The 21,921-nt window shown below is 46.8% G+C and overlaps 2 protein-coding genes across 4 annotated transcripts; one reads left to right on the top strand and one right to left on the bottom strand.

Moving 5' to 3' along the window:
- Positions 1-275: 275 nt before the first annotated feature.
- LOC132472028 (fibulin-7-like) lies at positions 276-9,727 on the bottom strand. Its single transcript, XM_060071435.1, is given in 10 exon segments — positions 276-655; positions 1,034-1,169; positions 2,236-2,373; positions 2,970-3,167; positions 4,507-4,632; positions 6,183-6,224; positions 6,227-6,352; positions 7,212-7,371; positions 9,324-9,396; positions 9,507-9,727. Coding segments are annotated over 9 exon segments (1,293 nt in total). The 5' UTR covers positions 9,327-9,396; positions 9,507-9,727; the 3' UTR covers positions 276-291.
- LOC132472027 (C-type lectin domain family 18 member A-like) lies at positions 8,373-20,961 on the top strand. 3 transcript variants are annotated; one of them, XM_060071431.1, is made up of 13 exons: positions 8,373-8,621; positions 10,938-11,006; positions 11,352-11,443; positions 14,255-14,488; positions 14,673-14,773; positions 15,565-15,686; positions 16,196-16,303; positions 16,598-16,690; positions 17,162-17,268; positions 17,730-17,859; positions 18,351-18,447; positions 19,053-19,144; positions 20,772-20,961. In XM_060071431.1, the coding sequence occupies exons 1-13, from the start codon at positions 8,570-8,572 to the stop codon at positions 20,807-20,809; spliced, it is 1,335 nt and encodes a 444-aa protein (XP_059927414.1). In that variant the 5' UTR covers positions 8,373-8,569; the 3' UTR covers positions 20,810-20,961. The 3 variants fall into 3 exon arrangements, with proteins under 3 accessions (XP_059927414.1, XP_059927415.1, XP_059927416.1); XM_060071432.1 differs by lacking the exon at positions 14,255-14,488; XM_060071433.1 differs by lacking the exons at positions 19,053-19,144; positions 20,772-20,961 and having other exon boundaries at positions 17,723-17,859; positions 18,351-18,449.
- Positions 20,962-21,921: the final 960 nt, after the last annotated feature.

Here is a 21,921-nt window from a genome sequence, read left to right as displayed (position 1 = left end):
TACAATACAATTATAGAATATTGACAGCTGGTTGCTTGCTAATTTTCTGCCTTTATAAATATCATTCTAGAGGTATTATTTCAGAAATTTCCATTTGCAATTATTGGTATTCACTTTTGGAATTTCATATAACATGATTAACAATCTGTGGTGGAGCCAATCTATCCCCCCATGGTACCTCCTACTCCTCAACCTCCCCACCTCTTCCTCCCCCTCCTCCTCCACCTCCTCATCCTCCCCCACCACCAACTCCTCCTCCTCCCCCACCTCCCCCTCCTCCTCTACCTCCTCCTAGAAGTCGTACTGGGACACGAACACGGTCACCCTGGTGATGTATCGGCCCAGCACCACGCGTCTCTCCAGCTCCGTCATCTCCATCTCCGCCTCCATGGTGACGGGACCGGCCAGTGGCGTGACCAGCATCAGCTGACCCGTCTGGCGGTCCGACCGCTGCACGGTGAAGTGGCGGCGGGCCAGTTTGCCCCCCAGCAGGGAGAAGCGTAGGGCGTCGCCCATGGGCCTCATGGCCGACACGCGGAACATGACACGCGGCGCCGACAGGTTGGACACCACGGACAGGAAGTGGTAGGAGAAGGAGTTGGGCGCCAGGGGACACGCCTTGTTGTCCACGGGACACGGGTTCCGCTCGCAGCGCCTGGCCGGAAGGAAGTGGTCATCGATCAGAGATGAGGAGTGGATTCCCTTGGTTCTTTGAATGGGTTTTGGATTTGCATTTATATGGGATTTATTTTGAAGAAAGAAATATTTTTTTAACCCTGAGAAAATGATTTTTTTAATATAACTGATCAGATTGTTTAACCTTCTAGTTATTACCTTTTCATTGGGTCGAATATTATTGTGTGTATGATCATATTTCAAATATATATCCTTTTAGATGTTATAATTATATCTGCGGTTCTGATTGTCGCCATCATCTCTTCAAAGCGACGATCCTGTACGTTGACCTCTGACCTGTCATGTTCACGCATGGGGTTAGGGTTACAGGACAGGACGTGGTCATGGTTGTACTTACATCGGGGCAGTTTTGACGTAGGTGGCATTGCGCATGCGAGGACACTCCACGCGGACGCACTGGAAACCTCCGTACGTGTTCACACACACCTGCTCCCTGGTGCAGTTGTTCTGCCTGATGGCACACTCGTCCATGTCTGGGAGAGAGAGAGGGGGACGGGAGGGGACAGTCAATAGCAACAAAGAATGAACAGAGAGGAAGTAGATACACTGAAGAAAGAGGAAGAGAGAAAGAGAGAGAGGGCGAGAGAGAGAGGGCGAGAGAGAGAGAGAAAGAGGAAGAGAGAAAGAGTGAGAGAGAGAGAGAGAGAGAGAGAGAGAGAGGGCGAGAGAGAGAGAGAGAGGGCGAGAGAGAGAGAGAGAGAGAGAGAGAGAGAGAGAGAGAGAGAGGGCGAGAGAGAGAGAGAGAGAGGGCAAGAGAGAGAGAGAGAGAGAGAGAGAGAGAGCGAGAGGGCGAGAGAGAGAGAGAGAGAGAGAGAGAGAGAGAGAGAGAGAGAGAGAGAGAGAGAGAGAGAGAGAGAGAGAGAGAGAGAGGAAGAGGGAGAGAGAGAGAGAGGTCCAGCAAAAGGAAGACAGACAGAAAGAAGGAAACGGGGAATGATAGCAAGAAAAAGGGTTAAGCAAAAAAAGGCAATAGTATTTATTATTCTGGTAAAACGTTCCAAAAAGGGCACCTTAATTAACCATGAATCCACATCAGTTAATGCAGTAATAAGCATTTGCTAAAAGTTCATTAACGGTCAATGTTGTAGTTTATATTTTCTAATGGTGTTCATGTTAAAAAAAGAATTCATTTATACATTACATGTAGACCTAACCCATTTACCCACTAACCCACTAACCCATTAACCCTTACCTCCTTTGCTAATGCTAACAATGCATATTACTGCATTAACTAATGTCAGTGAATGGTTGAATGATGTTCCTGTATTCTAGTGTGTAACTGGGATCATTTCCCAGTGTACTCTTCTCTGTCTGTGTGTGTGTGTGTTTGTGTGAGTCTGTGCATCAACATCCATGCGTATGCATGTGTTTGTTTTTATGTGTGCGTGTGTGTGTGTGTGCGCTTGCATGTGCGTATGGGCATGCTCATGTGTTTGTCCTTGTGTGTGCTTACACGCATGTGGGTGCGTGGGCGTGTGTGTGAGCGACTTGTGTCTGGTGTCTTGATGAGAACACAGCGCCTGGAGGACCGCAGCAGACCTTTGCAGCTGCGTCCGTCGCGCGTCAGCTCGTAGCCGGCGGGACAGACGCAGCGGTAACCTCCAGGTGTGTTGATGCAGGCGTGGTGACAGATCCTTCCCGCCTGCCCGTTATGGAACACCTCACACTCATCAATATCTGGAACACAACACACACGGGACACGCGGGGACACACGCACGTCAATATCTGAAACACAACACACACGGGATACACGTGACCACAGGCACGTCAATATCTGAAACACATCACACAGGAACACACACAGACACACACACACACACACACACACACACACACACACACACACACACACACACACACACACACACACACAGAGACAGACACACATATACACAAAAAGACAAACACATGTACCAACGTTGCAGTGATTTATCTTCACAGCCCAATGGGCCCCTCCCCATATGTCTGTGAGTGTGTGTCTGTGCATATTTGCATACCGTGTGCATGCAGGGCCGGCGCTCGGCATAGGCGAGCTAGGCGACCGCCTAGGCCCCCCCTCCCCCCCCCGGCGCAAGTTGATTTCGAGTTGCCTAGGGCGCCGAAACGGCCAGCGCCGGCTCTGTGTGCATGTGTTGGTTTTTGTTTGTGTGTGTGTGTCCTTGTGTGTGTTCATGTGTGCGCGTGTCTGAGTGCGTGCATGTTCGTGTGGGCGTGTGTGGGCGTGTGCGTGACTTGTGTCTCGTGTCCTCCTGACGCGAACCCAGCCGGCTACCTGTGCAGGTGCTGCTGTCCCGCCCAGAGATGGTGTACCCCGGCTCGCAGGTGCAGTGGGTGGTCCCCTGGACCTGGGTGCAGCGTGACGGACGCGTATGCGCCGCACTGGCGTCCGCCGGCAGAGAGGGGGCAGCAGCAGCAGCAGCAGCAGCGGCGGGGGAGGAGCCCGCGGTCACGTTCGTCACGGAGCTGACGACTGAAGAAGAAGAGAGAGCAGTGGGCCGTGGATGGGAGTGTCATCCTGTCTGCGTGATCGTTCAGCTTTCTAAAAACAACAGATGGAATCACGTCGAATGGATTCAATTCAGCTAATCTGTGATGGTATGGCCCCGGGATAGTTACAATTGCAATTCACTACGAGACGTAACAATTTGTGCATCGAATGAGTTGTAGCTGTTTTTTTTACATCTAAGTGGTAATGATTCCAGCTCAAGAATCCAGACAACATCCCCATTTACCGCCTCTCACAACCCTCTCTGCTGTTTTTGCTTCCCATTTATTCTCAGTCAAACACATAAAATGTCTTCTATTTTGATCCGTGAAAGGTGTATCCAATGCGGGACTATAGGACAAGCATAACATATCCATTTAGTATGAATGATGTTCGAGTTTTGTTTCTGATACGATGTTCAATCTAGTCAGTTGATATCTGCATGGATAAACAGCATGTCACATTTGTGTTTGTTTATTTGTTTGCATGCATTTGGCAGAAATACTGCTGAGGTAAATACATTTAAAGCGATAATTAAAGAGTGTTGTTTATGTGTAGGGGTAGATGCCTCTATTCAACCAACATAGGCCTATTCATCGCACGACTTTCTTCTAACACTGGCACCACAACAAAGTTAAATATGAAGCTACAAAACATGGCGTCGCTGAACTCTCCGCCACCCATTTGCCGGTCGTGTTTTGCAGCGGGGGATTAATGAACTCTTCTAAAGGCGCCAAACGGGAACACCGCAAAGGGTACGACCCGCTGAACTGAAGACTGTTGAAAAGGAAACTCGCACAGAGCGTCCAGTGTTTGGGCTGACCAGAGACCAAACAGAACCCGCCCTGCCTCAGCCAGCCTGCATGGGCTGAGCTTTTAAGTCCATAAAAATAGCAGTCTCACCTTTGAGCAGGGCGCCGTGACTGACTTTCTGTGTTCGTCAGCAATTTGTTTCAGCAGCACTTTGGGGATACTTGTTTTTGGGACGATTTGGGACGAGGCTTGGATTCAGTGTTAATTAAGGACTTCATGTTCTATTGATTGTTTTTTGGAGATGCAATTAAGTGTGTTCTGGGAACATGACGGTACTGCCATAAATAATAAATAGCCCAAGTATTTGACGGAGAGAGGATTTTAAAGGTATATACAAGGGGAATGTTTTACCATGGCTTTTTGAGGTTTGAAGGCGTCGAGGACTAGTGACTGTGACATACTGGCATCAAGGCAAAGAGAAATCCTCATCAAGGCAACGCTAACTCTCATGACCTCTGTGTATGAGTGACGGTGGAGTGTGTGTGAGGTTCCCAGACGTAGGCCTACTCACATGACGGAGCCGCGTTCTGGCAGTACGCTCCGGTCCAGCCTTTGGCACACGTGCACGAAAACTGGTTCACCTCATCCGAGCAAGACCCGCCGTTGAGGCAGGGGGACGACGCACACTCGTTGACGTCTGCAGACGAACATGGAACGGTGGAATGAATGGATGCACGGATTAATGGATGGGTGAATGAACGGATGGATGGAGGGATGAATGAAGAGCAGCAATATATACAAAATCATGTAAAAAAGATAAGAATATGACATCACTGCAGCTTCTTATCTTTGTGTGTGGTGTGCGTACGTGTTTGTGTACATACATACGTGTGTGTGTGTGTGTGTGTGACAGTGGAAGAAATAAAAAAAAGCGATGGGAGGGAGAAAAAGAGAGAGAGAGAGAGGGAGGGAGAAAATGAGAGAGGGATAAAGCTGGAAAGAGAGAGTACGAGATGGGAGAGAGATACAAAGGATTTAAATGAGCAGGGGCTAAGTTGACAGAATGCTCCGCTTTTTATCAGAAAGCCTTTGAAACATTATCTTAACGTTGGCTGACATTCAGAGGAACCCCTGCCTGAAATATCAAATATCAACTGTGTTCAATAACAACCCCCCCCCCCCCCCCCCAGCAACACAACCCTACCCCCCCCCCCCCCCCCCCCAAAAAAAAAACACATGACACAAAAGGAAACATGATCATGAGACATTTATGAAATGTATCTTATCTAGACGTACAGAGAGAGAGAGAGAGGGAGGGGGGGGGGGACAGAGAAAGAGAGAGAGAGAGTCAGAGAGAGAGGGAGAGTGGGGGTGAGATGGAGGGTTAGGAGGCGTAGGTGACATAAAGAGCACGGTGACAGGGTTGTTCCAGAAATCAGTGGATAAGATACAGGATGATTGATGGAGAGGAGGGAGGAGGAGGAGGGGGGAGGAGGAGACGGGGCAGGAGGATGGGGGAGGAGACGGGGCGGAGGAGGCGAGGAGGAGACAGGGCGGGGTGAGCTTTATCGCAGGAGGGATTCAGACGGGTGTACTGGGAGTGGGAGGGTTTATAATGTTCTTACCTGGAAACCAGGTACTACTAGTTAGTGTTCTTATCATGAAACCAGGTACTACTAGTTAGTGTTCTTATCATGAAACCGGGTACTGCGATAGTGTGGGGGTTAGGGTTAGGGTTTAGTTTTCTTATCAGGGAATTAAACTGGTTACTTCCGGGAGTGGGAGGGTCTTTAGTGTGTTTTTCAGGGGTTTACCACCGGGTACTTCCTGGAGTGGGCGGGTCTTTAGTGTCTTATCAGGGAGGTTACTACCGGGTACTTCTGCAGTGGGAGGGTCTTTAGTGCTCTTATCAGGGGGTTACCACCGGGTACTTCCTGCAGTGGAGGGTCTTTAGTGCTCTTATCAGGGGTTACCACCGGGTACTTCCTGCAGTGGGAGGGTCTTTAGTGCTCTTATCAGGGGGGTTACCACCGGGTACTTCCTGGAGTAGGAGGGTCTTTAGTGTGTTTATCAGGGGTTACCACCGGGTACTTCCAGGAGTGGGATGGTCTTTAGTGCTCTTATCAGGGGGGTTACCACGGGTACTTCCTGGAGTAGGAGGGTCTTTGTGTGTTTATCAGGGGTTACCACCGGGTACTTCCTGCAGTAGGAGGCTCTTTACTGTTCTCAGGGTTCAGGGGGGCTCACCTCGGCAGACGGCCCCCTGGCCGCTCCAGGTCAGGTTCTCCAGCAGACCCGTGTCTCCGGGCCCCCAAGGGTGTACCCAGGGTCGCAGGTGAAGTGGACCTCGTGGCCCACCGCCTGGGCCTTGCCCAGCCTCCGGCCGTTGACCGGGACGTCCAGCTTTGGACAGGAACCTGGGGGAATCATGGCCACACATCAACACATACAGTAGGCGGGACAGTTCATCCCAATGTTACAAAAATACAAATAAGGGATCAAGTGCAATATCAAAATCTTTTTCAATTTTGTGATAATGGTCAAATGGGTCCATGCAGATATGTAACACTGTTATAACTTATAAAGGGAGTAGGGTCCTACTGTAGGCCTACAAATTTCAAGTTATTCTCCAGATTCTGAAAAAATGTTTGTTGGCAATGACCACAAACAAATGTCAAATCATGTTTTTGAAAAAAAAATCCTTAGAAATTTCCTTAGAATTTTTTTTATGCAAAATGATAATTCCCACTAATAGTGAATCATGTGTCAAAAATGCAAGATCAGTCAGAATAATCATGCAAAGGTTCCCTATGCAAAAATGCCGATTTTCAACGCCCCTAACGTGAGTAACGCGCTTGGTGTGGCCGTACCTTAAGGCCCCGTCCACACGAAGCTGAAACGGGCGAAACCGTTGCGGTTTCGATCTATCCGGTTTCGGAGTATCTCCGTAAAGACGGAGTCAAGCGAAACCGGGTAGATCTGTAGAAACACTGTAGTACACATGCCAGGCCCATAAGGGGCGCTGACGCAAAGCAAAATCATCTCTAATCATCATGTTTGCGATTGTCGATGCCGTAAATTTGTGAAACGACAGTTACTGCCCTCTAGAGGATTTATTGCGTAACATCCATAAAAACGCTGAAACCAGACGGAGGTATGAAGGGTAGTTCCGGGGGCAACGTTTGGGGCGACGGACGAATTCCGTCCGGATCCGGAGGTATGGATCGGCCTTAAGAGGACTGCTTGGTCCAGGCATTGCGTGGGCCGGGGGCTCACTGTTGGTGGTCCGGGAGGCGTGCTTGGCGGTGGTCTGCTGCAGCAGGTTGATCTTCTTGCGGAGGGCACGCAAGCTCTGGGTGTAGGACGCCTCGTGGGCGGAGAGCAGCTTGTGGACCTGCTTCAGAGAGCTCTGCAGCTCAGCACGGGTGGAGCATTCCTGGAGGGTGGAGAGAGAGAGGGGGGGAGAGGGGAGGAGATAGCGAGAGGGGGGAGAGGCACAGGCAGTGAGAGAGAGAGAGAGAGAGAGAATAAGTATTATTTGGATGAATATGTTTAGTTGTTTTCGAATAGAATTGGTTGCAAATATTTAGAATAATCTAAAGATAAGAAAACTCAATTTCCGTTTGGTAAATTAGTTTAATTAAATGAGTCATGCCATTTAGGTTGCTGAATGTAATATTTTTTCTTCCCTTCCTTTTAATCAAGTATGAGCATTGACATTCCACCCGAGCGGGAAAAATATGCCTGGTTATTAAATTAATGCACAGTGGACCAACATTAGAGGTTTAACGAATTGCACAAACAAAACAGCTTGACCTACTATTTGCCCTATTCCAGTCCCAATACATGTTTGCTTGGCAAAAAACTTTCTGGCAAAGAAATGTTTATACATGTAGCTTAAGTCTAGGGGCGACGTTGTCAGTGTTATGAAAAGCCTCTGCTAAACGTTGCATTAATAACTGCGCCGCGGCACACACGACGCCCCCCGCCTTCGTCTTCTTACATTCGCCTTCCAGTAATCGAAATCGTCTAATCCGTCTACCAACACACACACACACACACACACACACACACACACACACACACACACACACACACACACACACACACACACACACACACACACGAGGAACCAGTGGTCAGGTTTTCAAGTAACCATTGCGCAAAGTGGATATTTCAGGGAATGTGAATGAATCGCCCACATCGACTACCCCCCCCCCCCCCCCCCCCCCATCCCCCCGTGATAAACGATCAGTTCTGCGGGCTCTCTGAAGAAACCCGGCGGGTCGAGTTAACCTGTACACTACACGCAGTCGCAGCGTAAACATCAATCCTCTTTAAAGCCACGGCTCCCATTGGCTGAGAGCAGAAGGAGTGGTACCAATATGTGTTTTTTTTTTTTTTTTTTTTGGGGGGGGGGGGGGGGGGGGGGGCAGACGTTCTTTGCTCTCTTTCATTCAGCCGACCTTTACTGTTCCCACACACGTGCTTTCAGAACAGCCAATTTGTGTTTTTTTTCATCCTGCGAGTTGTGTAAGAAAAGTAAACATTTGGCTTCGAAAAAAAAGTTTCAGATTTGGTCCGAAGTAGCTTTTGGAGAAGCTTATGTCAGTGCGTGGGAAGTGGGAACACAGATGTTTACCATGCCCTCAAAGCCATCTTTTATGCGTCTGAACAGAATGTTATGTGAGTGTTTCATCTTTTCTATTTGATGGTTGTGGTGAATATTAAGTCTGGATGTGATTGTTGATGTTGATAGATGTTTTTATGGCGTTGTTATTTATGTTCTAATAGGCTATTGAGGCCACAAACAAAATACATATATGGACATGTAACATGTTTCTATCACACTAACTTAAAATCACACACGCATGCACTTGTGCGCACCACAAACACACACACATACACCCACGCGCGGGACACGCGCGCACCCCCCCCCCCCCCCCCCCCCCCCCCCCCCCCCCCCACACACACACACACACACACACACACACACATAAAACCACACAAACACATATTTTAGGTCAACGGCCTTGCTATTTCAAAAGATATTTGGCAGTTTTGTGTTAAAAAATCACGTGACATGTGCTTGAACTCTAGACGAGATGTTTACCCTGAGAGAAAGGATGGAGTGAAAATGTGGACCAGTGCAATGGCTGCATTTTCTCATGATATGTGACTCATAAAGATGTGCCTACATAACATAGGTTATGATTTTTTACTCATAAATTATCTGATGGTGTGGTAGTCTACCCTGTGTATTCCAGGTAGTCAATAAATGAATTACCCTAATATATTTAACAAAGAAGATCAATGATATTCATAAAAAAAAGTAATCTAGTCATTTTATGCAAGCCAGATTATAGATTGATTTAAATTCTTATTTACCATTATGGCAGGGATAATGTGCACGAACGATTTCCGATTTCATTCCCCATTGTAGCCTACCCATTACAGCAGCCTGGGAAAAAAACATCTTATGTCTCGCCGTCTCTTGTGATTGGCAGGACCCCAAACCACAAGTAGCCAATCATGACATGTGCGCGCACTATCAATTGAACAGCCACTCACCTGTCCAGACGAAAATAAGATCGGACAGAAGCATAGGATCACGACGACAAACATTTTCCAAAGTTCAGCCCTAGAGCAGGTTAAGAATATTCCAGAAGATCTCAGAGGTCTGGGGCTATGGAGTGGGAACTTCATGCGCTGAAGACCAGCGACTGGAGCCCTGGGCTGCAGTGCTGGGGGGTTTATCCCTCCATAGCCAATCACAGACTTTCGGGAAGGAAAATGACCAAATCTTTTTATATTTTAGACGGTGCTATGATTCGGGAGCAGGGTTTGCTGAGAGGTTGGGCGTGAGGCTATACCCCAATTTCACTCCACCTTGTTTGTCTGTTATAGACGCAGTTGAAAAAACAAACAAACAACGTTGTATACTGTGGACTATTTTAGCCTAAAGACCCAGCTTGCCTGAGTCTGTATTTATTTTGTAATGGACGTGCCAGACACTTAACAATAATATTTCCCTGCAATCTTGACGCAAAAGTGTAACTTTGCGCAAACATGGATGTGTAGGCGCGTCATCATCATCATCATCATGAGAAAATAGCGACCATGTGCACTCTGGGGGGACAGACAAGGCATATCCACAGTAGGTCCTCATAAACTATCCTGGACGGATAGTTTGTGTAGTTGAGCTGATTTTTGGGATGGGTTTAGTTCAGCAGAAAATGAGAACGGGACTTAACACAAAAAACGTTCTACTATAGAATGTGTTTTTTCTTGCCTCGGCCTACTATGAAGGGGGGTGACGAGGTTTTTCACGTAAACAGCAAAATTCACCTTAGGCCTATATAATTTGATTTTTTTCTTTTCAATCAAGTGACAGTCTTTCATGACGTTGGTGATTTATTACAACAACAAGATAAAAAGGCCGAATAAATTCACACACACACGCTGTATATAAATAATATACAGCGTTTAGGTTTTTTGGGGGTGTCTCCCTTCATAAAACACTGGAGCTGAGTAACCAGTGGGCCACCGTCACCAGTCTGGTTGACCCAGTGAGATGGCAGTCATCCACGGGACAATAACGCTTTGAAGACGCAGTAGAGAGGAAACATTGAGCTGACGTCCCTCGTTTAACAGTTTAATAGGGGTGGGGAGGGGGGGGGGGGGCAGGGCATACGCGGAAATTACTATAAAGGTCCCAGTTCTCCAGCCCATTCAGCAGCATGACAAGACGTTTCTAGAGGAGGAAAAGGCCCATTGTAATACACACATGGACCTTGGAGAAACTTAAGCTCTCCATCTCCGCGTTATCAACCCATGAGATCCACTACCCAGACTCCCCGGTGTGGTTGGTAGAGCGAGGGTCGTATCTGTGAGGAGGAAGGAAGTAAAAGGGAAGTGTAGAGTTACTCGGTCCCCTGCAGACATTTGAGCCACTCATCATGAGGTCTCTAACGGGTCCCCAACGTTTCCCCCCGGTTGCAGTCCCAATGGGCCTGCTGCTGACGCTGCTGCTGTGTGTTAACGCTGCAGAGATGGAGACGACCTCAGACGGTAAGCCGCTCAATTGACTGTCTAATAGTATGTTTTATGACGCATGGTTTACTGGCATGACATTTGTAAAAGGGACAAGGAAGTGGCCAATCAGAGTTTCAACCACATTTAAATAAGAGAAAAATCGAATGGAGATGTTTTAGACGAAGAAAAAAAAGTTATTGTTTTCATTTCCATTTTACCCATGTAACGAGCAGGAAGTTTTAGATCCGCTTTTCATAGGTCAATTGAATTATAAACCATTCAAGCAATTCATCCAGTCACTGCTCCCATCCACGCACAAATCATTCGTTACCATGGATCCATTAGATGGTTAAATACTCCTCTGCTTGTGTTTCTTTGCAGGGCTGGAGGTGAAGGAGCACACTCGGATTGTTGCCCAGCACAATAGGCTACGTAGCAGGGTTCAACCCATGGCAGCTAACATGCAGAAAATGGTTTGTGGCTATTCTCTGCTTTGCGTGTGTGTGTGTGTGTGTGTGTGTGTGTGTGTGTGTGTGTGTGTGTGTGTGGGGTGGGGGGGGGGGGGGGTCTGCGTGCGTGGGCGTGTATGTATGTGTGCGCGCACGAGTGTCAAGAGGTTAATATTGTCCAATTGTTTTTGTTACCTCCTTTTGTACAGACAATTAGTAAAAAGCAGAACCTCTTGTATATCAAACCGGTGTTTTAAACAGCTCTGTGACCTTGGTAACTGATTCCCTCAAATAAAGCAAACTCCTCCAAAATACCACATTAATGATATAGTAGGCCTATATACCCAGAGTTGAAAAACAGGCAGGATTATAAAGGCTACCTTTATGGTGGTTTACAAGGAGTGGATGTGTTTTGTATTCAAAAGGATCATCATCTTCCTCATTTTCTTCCAATTCAGTATAAAGAAAACTACTGTGTGTTGTTCGGATTAGTCCAACAACACGCAGAGATGGATTCAACCACACAAATGCCTTGCTTTGATTCAGAACCAATCTCCAGCGCTCATCTGCTCCTCTGCTTGGCCAAATGGATCTCTTCCCGCTTATATCTTTGTGAGATATGCTCACCGGCTTATCTGTTGTATAATATATTCAGCGTATTTGACTTAAGTGTAAAATAGGATGCTCTGTACAAACCATACTGTAATCTTTCTCGTAGATAACATCGCTAAAGTAATCTCACTACGCTCCAATTTAAAACCGCCTCGCCAAAAACTCACCCTCTGTCGATAAGGTGGTAATTACAAAGACAGTAGGGGCATAATTATTCCGCGCTAACAACTGCGGGGCGACAGGTAGTTTTACTTTAATTTTCTTGGTGAAATCCCCCACTAGAAGCCTTAGTGCACTTTCGAGGCGCGGGAGAGCTTTGCCGATAAACGCTGTAAACGGCTCAGAGCTTAAGATTTTGATTATCTCCACCTTTTCTTCCCAGCACAGCTGTAAAAAGGTAAGTGTTTGCGGTGGTAGTGGAATGATTATAATATGCTAATTCAGCGTTTCTTACTGATGGAGATGAATACTGATTTCACGGGATTGAAAGTAATGAGCTCCCTGCTTTTATTTTTTATAATCCAGGAGGTCATAAGGTCAACCAAGGCGTTCTCGTACTGCATTCAGATGCATTATATAATCATGAACTTCTACTACCTAATTTTCCTACTCATGCTTATATCAAAATATGTTTTGAGATTGATATTTATCACTATATGTTTCTCCCACCACAGCCTCAATGCTCCCTGTAGACCTAGGTTGTTTTAAAAAGCCAGCCAGATATTAGATAGGTGTTACACAGAGAGCCATATTGCTTTGTCGTGGACTACGTCTGTGTAAAAACTGTCACAACGATTGCCACGGTATAGATTTAAGACTTAAAACACACGGGCCGGGAGTTCACAACAGGCATGACATGTATTCGCCTGGAATGTGTTGATGTGTTGGAGATGGTAAGGTATTATCACCTTGCAACCATCTTGGTTCTGAACACCTGCTGGTTAGGGGGGGTAACTGAATGCGGACCTGTTCCCCCTACCCAGCTAGTGTTTAGAACCAAGATGGCAACGGAAAACGCCCCCATTGCCTGGTGACCCCCTGCACCTCTGGGTGGCGCCAGAGCCAGAAGTTTACTGGCGTGTTGATGACATTTACATTTAGGGCAATTAGCAGACGCTTTTATCCAAAGCGACTTACAATTAAGTCGCTTTGGTGTGTATGTGTGTGGTTTCAAGTACAGCAATCGCTAGGCTAACCAATTCCCCGTGTCGCAGCAATGATAGCAGCTAGTTGCTACACAGTTGCTACACAGTTAAGTACTATAATACAATACAATACAATACAACACAATACAATACACTGTCCAATGGGGGCCAGAAGGGGGAGGGTGGCTATGCAGTGTCGAGGTGGACTCTGATGTGATGACAACACTAGGTGGGCGGGGCGGTGGGGGTAATAGGGGGTTTAGTATGTTGTCTGAGACAGCTTGTCCCTCTAAGCGCCGTCTGACTCATGTGTGTGTCAGCTCACGGCCACTCCACCATGTCTTCCATCTGACCCCACCGAACATGATCGCAGGCCCCTCTCAGCGGCCCTGACTACGATTATGTTCTTGGTCGTAAAGGAGAGCGCTCCGTGCAAAACAAACTGCATGGAAAAAAAGGTGACAGGATTGATGAGGGAGACAAATAGCGCTGTGGGCTGAACAATGTAAATAATGAGACGATTCATCACATTTCTTTTCACCAATTTATTCCCAGTCGCGCCAGGAGACAAATTATTTATTGACAGGTCACGCCTTAGAAGTGTGAATCACACACACGCAGGCACAGACACACATATTCACATGCATACGCACAGACACACACGCACACATATACACACTCACGCACACACACAGACACATACACACACACGCACACACACACAGACACACAGACACATACTCACACACACACACACAAACGACAAACGCGCACATCCTCAGACACACGCACTTGCTCAAGACCCAGTCAACATCGACAACAGTGAAATGTGTTTCTGGCTTGATGGCTAAATGCGCTTGACATCTCCGCACTGTCTTTCCTTGGGGTCAGTCTGCTGTTAGAGTTGGGCACCACGGCAGGCCCCGCAGCCTCCTGTCGCCGCTCGCAGCTGACTTCACGCAATCGAAAATGCATTTCACGTGCTGCTGAACACAGCTTGCGTCTGAGTGGGGGCACCCGCATAGTGTTTTTTTGCGTAACCAAAGAAAAACACAAACGCTTTGATCGTCGCATCCAGGAGTGGAGCGAGAGGCTGGCCTTATTGGCGAGGCAGAGGGCGTCGTCCTGCCAACCCAACGCCTCCCGCTACGACTCGCCGCCCTTCCACCACACGGGCTGGAACACGCGCGTCAGCGCGCACGGAGCCACCTCCTTCTCTGAGGTCGTCCTCCGCTGGTTCGAGGAGGGGCTGCGGTATGCCTACCTGGGGGCACGGTGTGGAGAGAACGCCACCTGCCAGCACTACAAACAGGTGGCCCCGACGTTCACTTAGTGTTGATTGTGCGAAATTGAATGTTGATTGTTGGCTCTTTGATTGTTGGCTAAAGTTTGAAAAAGCAATTTTTTTATCGCACTTTTTTCTCTCTGGTTTACAAAGGTTAAATAAAAATATGTATAAAGTTTTTTGCTGGTGTCACTGTGTCTGTGTTGTTTAGTTGGTGTGGGCCACTTCTAGTCAGCTGGGCTGTGCCAGACAAGTTTGTGTGAGAGAGCAGGACCGTAGCTGGGACTTCTACGTCTGCTCATACTCCCCTGGGTGAGGAACGTGCTATTTTTTTTCGGTGCAACGCAAATAAATATTATGTGAATAACTGAATGCACAAATACCTTACAAATACACAAAAATCCAAATCCATACAAGCCCATCTTAACACTATCAAGCTTCACCTTCCTGGCTGTGTGTGACGACTCAAGGCCAAAGTCGTTGATGAACAGCCATACATCAGCATGTGTGTCACTAGTGTGCGTTATGTGTTGTGTGTCACTGCCTAGTCTGCGTTATGTGTTGTGTTTCACTGCCTGGTGTGTGTTAATGCACTGCCTTGCTTGTGTTTATGTGTGAACATGTGTGTCACTGCCTAGTGTGTGTTTATCTGTTGTGTGTCACCTTCTACTTTGTGTTTATGTCTGTACATGTGTGTCATTGCCTAACACGTGTATATGTGTGGGTACATGTTTGTCACTGCCTAGCGTGTGTTTATGTGTCAACATGTGTGTCTAGTGTGTATTTATGTGTGTATTTATGTGTTGTGTGTCACTGCGTACCGTGTATTTATGTGTTGTGTGTCACTGCGTACCGTGTGTTTATGTGTTTTTACATGCTTGTCACTGCCTAATGTGTTTTTATGTGATGTGCGTCACTGCCTACCATGTGTTTATCTGGGTGTACATGTGTCACTGCCTACTGTGTGTTTATGTGTTGTGCGTCACTTCCTACTGTGTGTTTATGTGTTGTGTGTCACTGCCTAGTGTGTATTTATGTGATGTGTGTCACTGCCTACCGTGTGTGTTTATGCGTGAACATGTGCGTGGTGATACGTGTCGCAGGGGGAACTGGGAGGTGAACGGCGTGGCGCTGGTCCCCTACAGGGCGGGGGAGGCCTGCTCCCTCTGCACCTCGCCCATGTCAGGCTGCTTCAGGCTGTGGGACCACGGAGGAGGACTGTGTGGTGAGTCACCGCAGCTCGCTCTGGAGGACAAAGACTGGGGGGGAGATGAGCCCGCTATTATCTGTTTAAAATGGTTAAGAGATGGGTAAAGGACGGACAAAGCTGTCCTTATCTTAATAGACGCAATTATCACAGTATTCTATTGCATACCATTTCTAGTTGAAATGTGTGGGATTGTGTGTGTGTGTGTGGTTTCATGCACATGTTTTTTTTTTGTGTGTGTGTTTGTATTTGTATGCGTTTTCATGCCCATATTTGTGTGTGTGTTTGTGTGTGTGTGTGTGTGTTCATGTGTATGTGTGTGTGTGTGTTCATGTGTATGTTTGTGTGTGTGTGGTCCTGTGCATGTTTGTGTATTTTGTGTGTTCATGCCCATGTTTGTGTGTGTGTGTGTGTGTGTGTGTGTGTGTGTGTGTGTGTGTGTGTGTGTGTGTGTGTGTGTGTGTGTGTGTGTGTGTGTGTGTGTGTGTGTGTGTGTGTGTGTGTGTGTGTGTGTGTCCTGCTCCCAGAGGTCCCTAAGAACCCGTGTCGAATGAGCTGCGGTCAACACGGCCACCTGAACGTCTCGTCCTGCAAGTGCCGCTGTGACCCCGGCTTCACGGGGATCTTCTGCCAGGGTAACGCGCGCCTCAGCAGCCTGGGAGAGCCAGCGGGGGGCCCATCGATACCCACAAAGGGGACCCATTATACCACCAGGTGTGAGGGTGATTAGCCGTTACAAGCCGTTTTGGAAATCAGCCTCTTTTGACATCACCAGCGAACGTGTCCGCCTAGATGTGTGCTGGATAGATCAGTCCACCAGCCTACCCGGTGGACTGCAGCAAGCGGCTTGTAACGGCTAATCACACTCATGCCCGGTGGCATAATATGTCCCCTTTAATGCGAGGGTGTCGCCTCCGATGTGTCTCCAGTGCGATGCAGTGTTCAGTGCGTGCACGGCCGCTACAGGAAGGAGGAGTGCTCATGTCAGTGCGACCTGGGCTACGGCGGGCCCGAGTGTGCAGGTGGGTTTGCCCTCTTTTTTTTTTACATGAAGCTAGAATAATTGGGCTGGGAAGTTTATGTTTTAAAATCGAGAGAGGCTAAACCTGAAAGGTGCATGTGAATTTGGAGGCATTGCAATTCCAACCGGATGGGGGACCCAGCAGAAAGTCCCAAATTGGAAAAACCCAATCTAATAGATCACCTCTAAAATCTAAAGGTTTATAATCAAAACATTTATTCATATCCATTCATATTTCTAAATATTGTTTATTAGATATAGAATATTTCCCCCAAAATATCACGGATTGAATTTGTTATCAACGTAAGCTTGTGGTCGCCGAATTCCATCAGGCACCAACACCGCATTAACATTGTAAGCATGCGGTCAGAACCCGGCGACCCGGGGAGAACCCAGGGTAAAATAAAGTCCACTGTTATTGCCTTCACTATCGTCTGAGCCTCACCGCGCATTGCTGCCGCTGTCCCTGCAGAGAAGCTGCAATTCCCTCTGCGCAGCTGCAGTGTCCGGATAGACGGAGACTGCTTCATGGTGTCCCCAGGGGCAGACACCTACTACGCTGCCAAAGGCCACTGCCAGGTGAGACAAGAGACAGGCGCAACTCAAAGAATAGAATAGAACAGAATAGAAGCTTTATTGTCATTGCATTGAATACAGTGTATTAATGCAACGAAATTGAAGGTGCCACTCTTGATCAGTGCTTTAAAAAGAAGAAGAAATAGTATATATAGTATAAGATGTGTAACAAATACAAATTCTTCCCCTACATACACTTCCCTCACCTCTCTCTCTCTCTCTCTCTCTCTCTGTCTCTGTCTCTGTCTCTCTCTCTCTCACTCATACACCAACTCATACAGGGTATACAATGTGGGACACAGACATAGACTGTCTAACATCTACCGGTGCCTTCCCGGCCAAATACACCCTCCCGCACACAAATGCAAAATTGTGTAACAAACATCCCCAAAAGCGTCTAACGTTTACCCGTGAAGGTGTTTATGTGTGCGGGTGTCCCTGTTTGTTCTCCTCTGAGTTGCCAGGAACGTGGAGGGATGCTCGCTCAGATCCACAACCAGAAGGTCCAGGATATCCTGGCCTTTTACCTGGAACAGCTGGAGACCAGCAATGACGTCACCCACTTGGACTTTGAGACGCGAAACTTCTGGATAGGTGTGGTCCCATGTCATTTACATTCATGGCATTTAGCAGACGCTTTTATCCAAAGCGACTAACAATAAGTACATTGGTCAGAAGAAAGAGAAACAACAATACATCGCTGGCGGTACAGTGAGGATGTTCATAGAACCAAGTGCCAATCACTAGGTTAACCCATTCCCCGTAAACAAAAAAGGTAGCTACAATAAGATACTACACAATGCTAAGAACCATTTTTAAGTGCAGGATGTACAACACACAATAAGTGCATACATGTCATCTCCGAACACACAAAGTACACAAATGACACGTAAAATACACACACCACCCATCTCATCACAAGGTGTTGTTAATGTCTGGATGGCTGCAGTCATTCGTCTCTGTACACAAAGCACTCTATCACAAACAAGATGGGCGGTACCGTCTTTCTGGCCAGTATGTTTAATGGGAGAATAAATGTGTATTGTGAAGTATTTCATCTGTTAAAAATACCATTTCCACTGCAGGTCTGACGTATAAATCTCTGAAGGACTCTTTCCGCTGGGACACCGGAGAGCCGCTGGTTTTCAACAGCTTCGCCTTCGGACAGCCGGACAACCAGGGGTAAGGAGCCTGTCTTTGTTGGACATGCTCAAGTACGTGCTAACATTATATTACCTAATATCCTCCAATATTACACGCCACGGTCTATTAAATGTAACAGGGTCTGTCTCGTCCTCATCCTTATTGATATGTCGTTACTTTACCTATTTTTTCTAATAATTTTTTCTATTATTATTTTCATATTTTTCTTTTCGTTGCGCTTATAATAATGGCCAGTAGGTGTCTCAGTTGCTTGCTTTCTTTCGTTCTTTCTTTCGTTCTTTCTTTCGTTCTTTCTTTCTTTCTTTCTTTCTTTCTTTCTTTCTTTCTTTCTTTCTTTCTTTCTTTCTTTCTTTCTTTCTTTCTTTCTTTCTTTCTTTCTTTCTCGACATACAACAGAAATAGAATGTTCCAGATTGAAGTGCAGGCCTTGAGAAAATGTATGAATAGAGAATTGAGAACGAATAAATGTCACCCATTCGTTCACGGTGTATCACGTATAATCAATAGACCTTTGCAAAACAGTTTCTTCCATCTATCATGCATGTGAAATGTTTTTGAACTGCACAAGCGGCTACTATTCCCCCCTCCGCTCTCATTACCCCTGCCCCTCTGTCCCCCCCTAGGTTCGGGAACTGTGTGGAGCTGCAGGTGTCCAGCGGCTTCAACTGGAACGACCAGCGCTGTAAAACACGGAACCGCTACATCTGTCAATACGGTGAGGACCTGCTCCGGGAGGGAGGGAGGGAGGGAGGGAGGGAGGGAGGGAGGGAGGGAGGGAAGCCATGAAAGAGGGTTTAGTTAACGGGTGGTGTTGCTGCCTCGCTGCTATCCAGATCCACGGCGGTCATGAGGATTCAAACGTGAGCCTGCCCGGAGCGCAGCGCTGCGACGCTATTGGCCGACCATTTCATCGATTACCAACTGATTATCAGATGTGATTAGCGATGACGTCGTTATCATAGGGTCCATGTTCTGAACAAGGCTGCTGGTTTTGAATGTGGTGTTCCTGCCATTGTTAAGGATAGTTCAACTGAAATAACCAACACAGATGTGAATTATGTGACCATCAGTCACGGGGTGAATTAGATGAACATTGGCCTAGTTAGGATTTTTTGAGTAGAAAATGTCAATAGGAAAGTGTTCGAATTTTTGTTATTTGGACAAAAACAGAATAGGTTCTGAAGGAAGAACAACAAGTAGAATCAATGTTATATATATATATATATATATATATATATATATATCATTGATTCTATGGCAAAGTGCCCAATGCTTAGCTAATCCACCCCTGGAGCGAGGGTAACATCATTTACATCTGTGTTTGTTATTTCAGTCTGACCCTGCCTACACTTTTAAACATGGCACTTTCAAAATCAATGGCACACACGGGGCATACAATAAAAAGCCTTTTAGGGATCAATAAACGTCCGCTTCAGAACGCTCGGCAGCATTTAGACAAATACCTTCTACTTAGATTGATTGGCTGGATTTCTGGCAGCTCTTTGTTTTCTGTGTGTTTCTGTGTGTCTGTGTGTGTTTGTGTGTGTGTGTGTGTGTGTGTGTGTGTGTGTGTGTGTGTGTGTGTGTGTGTGTGTGTGTGTGTGTGTGTGTGTGTGTGTGTGTGTGTGTGTGTGTGTGTGTGTGTGTGTGTGTGTGTGTGTGTGTGTGTGTGTGCGTGCGTGCGTGTGTGTGCGTGTCTCAACTAGTCCCAGGTGTGCCATCTTGTATTGATTGCCTATAGCTGTCTCAACGTGGTCAGTATTGTCAGGATTACAAGTGTGGATAGCACTCTCTCTGTGCAAATTGTTTCATTTGTTTGGTTTAGAATTGCACTCTTTGTAAATAGTTCCAAAATATCGTTTCAGGGCGCAAGGGAGAAAAGCAAAAGTCTTGAAGCCATTGTGTTTTCCAGCCCCTAAATAATCACATGAAATAACTTGTGACACCAGCAGACCCCCCCAACACCAGACGCAGAACTCACTGGAGTCATTTCCAGCCTGCGTGGCTGTGTTCTGACCATTTATAAAACGTTAAGTTGAAAGTCAACAGCCTGAGGCGAACGCTATTATAAATATGCTCCTGTGTGCTGTTCTGTGTGTTTTTGTGTGTGTGTGTTTTTGTGTGTGTCTGTGTATGTGTGTGTGTGTGTGCATTTGTGTGTGTATGTGTGTGTGTGTGTTTGTGAGCATGATTGTGCAGGTACATCAGGGTATGTGTACATAATGACTTCCATGCGTGTAATGTAAAGCCTTGCTATCCTTACATTATTCACAATCTGCTGGTGAAGGTTAGCAGGCATCTAAATTATTTCTGCACGTGTGTGTGCATGTGTGCTTGTGCAGGTCCTCATCACGTCACCCTGTGGAATGTTGGTGGATAAACAAGGCGCAGAGACGCTCTGGAACCACGTGACGTAACCCATGAGCCACCTGCGGTAACTTCTCCTAAACCTGTGTTTTCACTGTTAAACCGGCCAAGATTCAACCACTTATTGATGAGTGATCACTGATCAGTGCACCGGGTGCACTTGTTGTAATACAAGTGGAAATTCAGCAAACTGCCTGTTTAAAATGCCTTTTTTTATCATGAAGAATAAAAGACGTTAAACGTTTAAAACTCTTCGTATGATGTTCTTTCGATGTTGGTATTTGTACACAAATTACCATATAGAATTTTTTTATGTTTGTGGATTTGTAAATTACGTGACTTGTGATTTGGATGCATGAGATTTGACCCAGTTGATTACTCTCTTCTCTGCAGTGCAGCCATATATTTACCGGGTCCTCCACCCCGTTCACCCACAAGCACAGCCAATCACTTTGATGTGTGAGGGGGCGGGTAACTGCAATGGGTCAAGGGTGGGCTAGTAAGAAGAGCAGCTCACTGTTTGGCAGGACCAGAACGGGGGTCACAAGGTCACACTAGTGGACAGTTCAAGATGTTCAAATGTACTTCGACCCTTCAAACCCCCTCAAGCGTGCATTTTAATCCATTTGTTGGACTATTTTAATGTTTAGTCTTTCAGATTTCCTCCATAGTGGCTTGAGCTGCACAGATATACTGTATGTTGTTAGGGATTAGGGCGTCTTGCTCAAGGGTGGCTTGGTAGACTTAGCGGACATCAGGGATCGAACCCAGTACCTATTAGCTGGGAGTCATCGAAAACCGTAGCCGTGGCGACATTATCCTGCCCCCAAATATCCCACCCCAACTATTGCCATTGCTGAGTGGCTCATCCACTGAATACGCTTTGCCCTTGGATGGTGTGAGTCCCCCACGCTGGGGGGGGCTGATGAGTGGCATCAGGACTTGAGTCCCGCGGTTTGCTGGGATCACTGAAATGATGCGTCTTGACATGGTGACCGGTCACTCGCAATCAAACCCAGACCCCAGACAACACTGCCCACAGAACCCAAATGGTCCTGATGGAAAGAATGCTTTTCATAAAAAAAGAAAAGAAAAGCACCGCTTTGTTGCTGAAATACGCCAGAA

Source organism: Gadus macrocephalus, chromosome 14 (genome assembly GCF_031168955.1).
Source record: "Gadus macrocephalus chromosome 14, ASM3116895v1".
NCBI classification, from domain to species: domain Eukaryota; kingdom Metazoa; phylum Chordata; class Actinopteri; order Gadiformes; family Gadidae; genus Gadus; species Gadus macrocephalus.
Note: the sequence above shows the minus strand (reverse complement) of the source record. Positions and strands in the feature narration are given on the sequence as shown.

Bases quoted from the DNA above. Each gene is read 5' to 3' on its own strand.
- LOC132472027 (XM_060071431.1), top strand. From the start codon at position 8,570: ATGTTTACCATGCCCTCAAAGCCATCTTTTATGCGTCTGAACAGAATG. The intron at 17,860-18,350 runs GTGTGGTCCCAT...TTTCCACTGCAG, and splicing joins GACGCGAAACTTCTGGATAG to GTCTGACGTATAAATCTCTG. The intron at 19,145-20,771 runs GTGAGGACCTGC...GTGCTTGTGCAG, and splicing joins CCGCTACATCTGTCAATACG to GTCCTCATCACGTCACCCTG.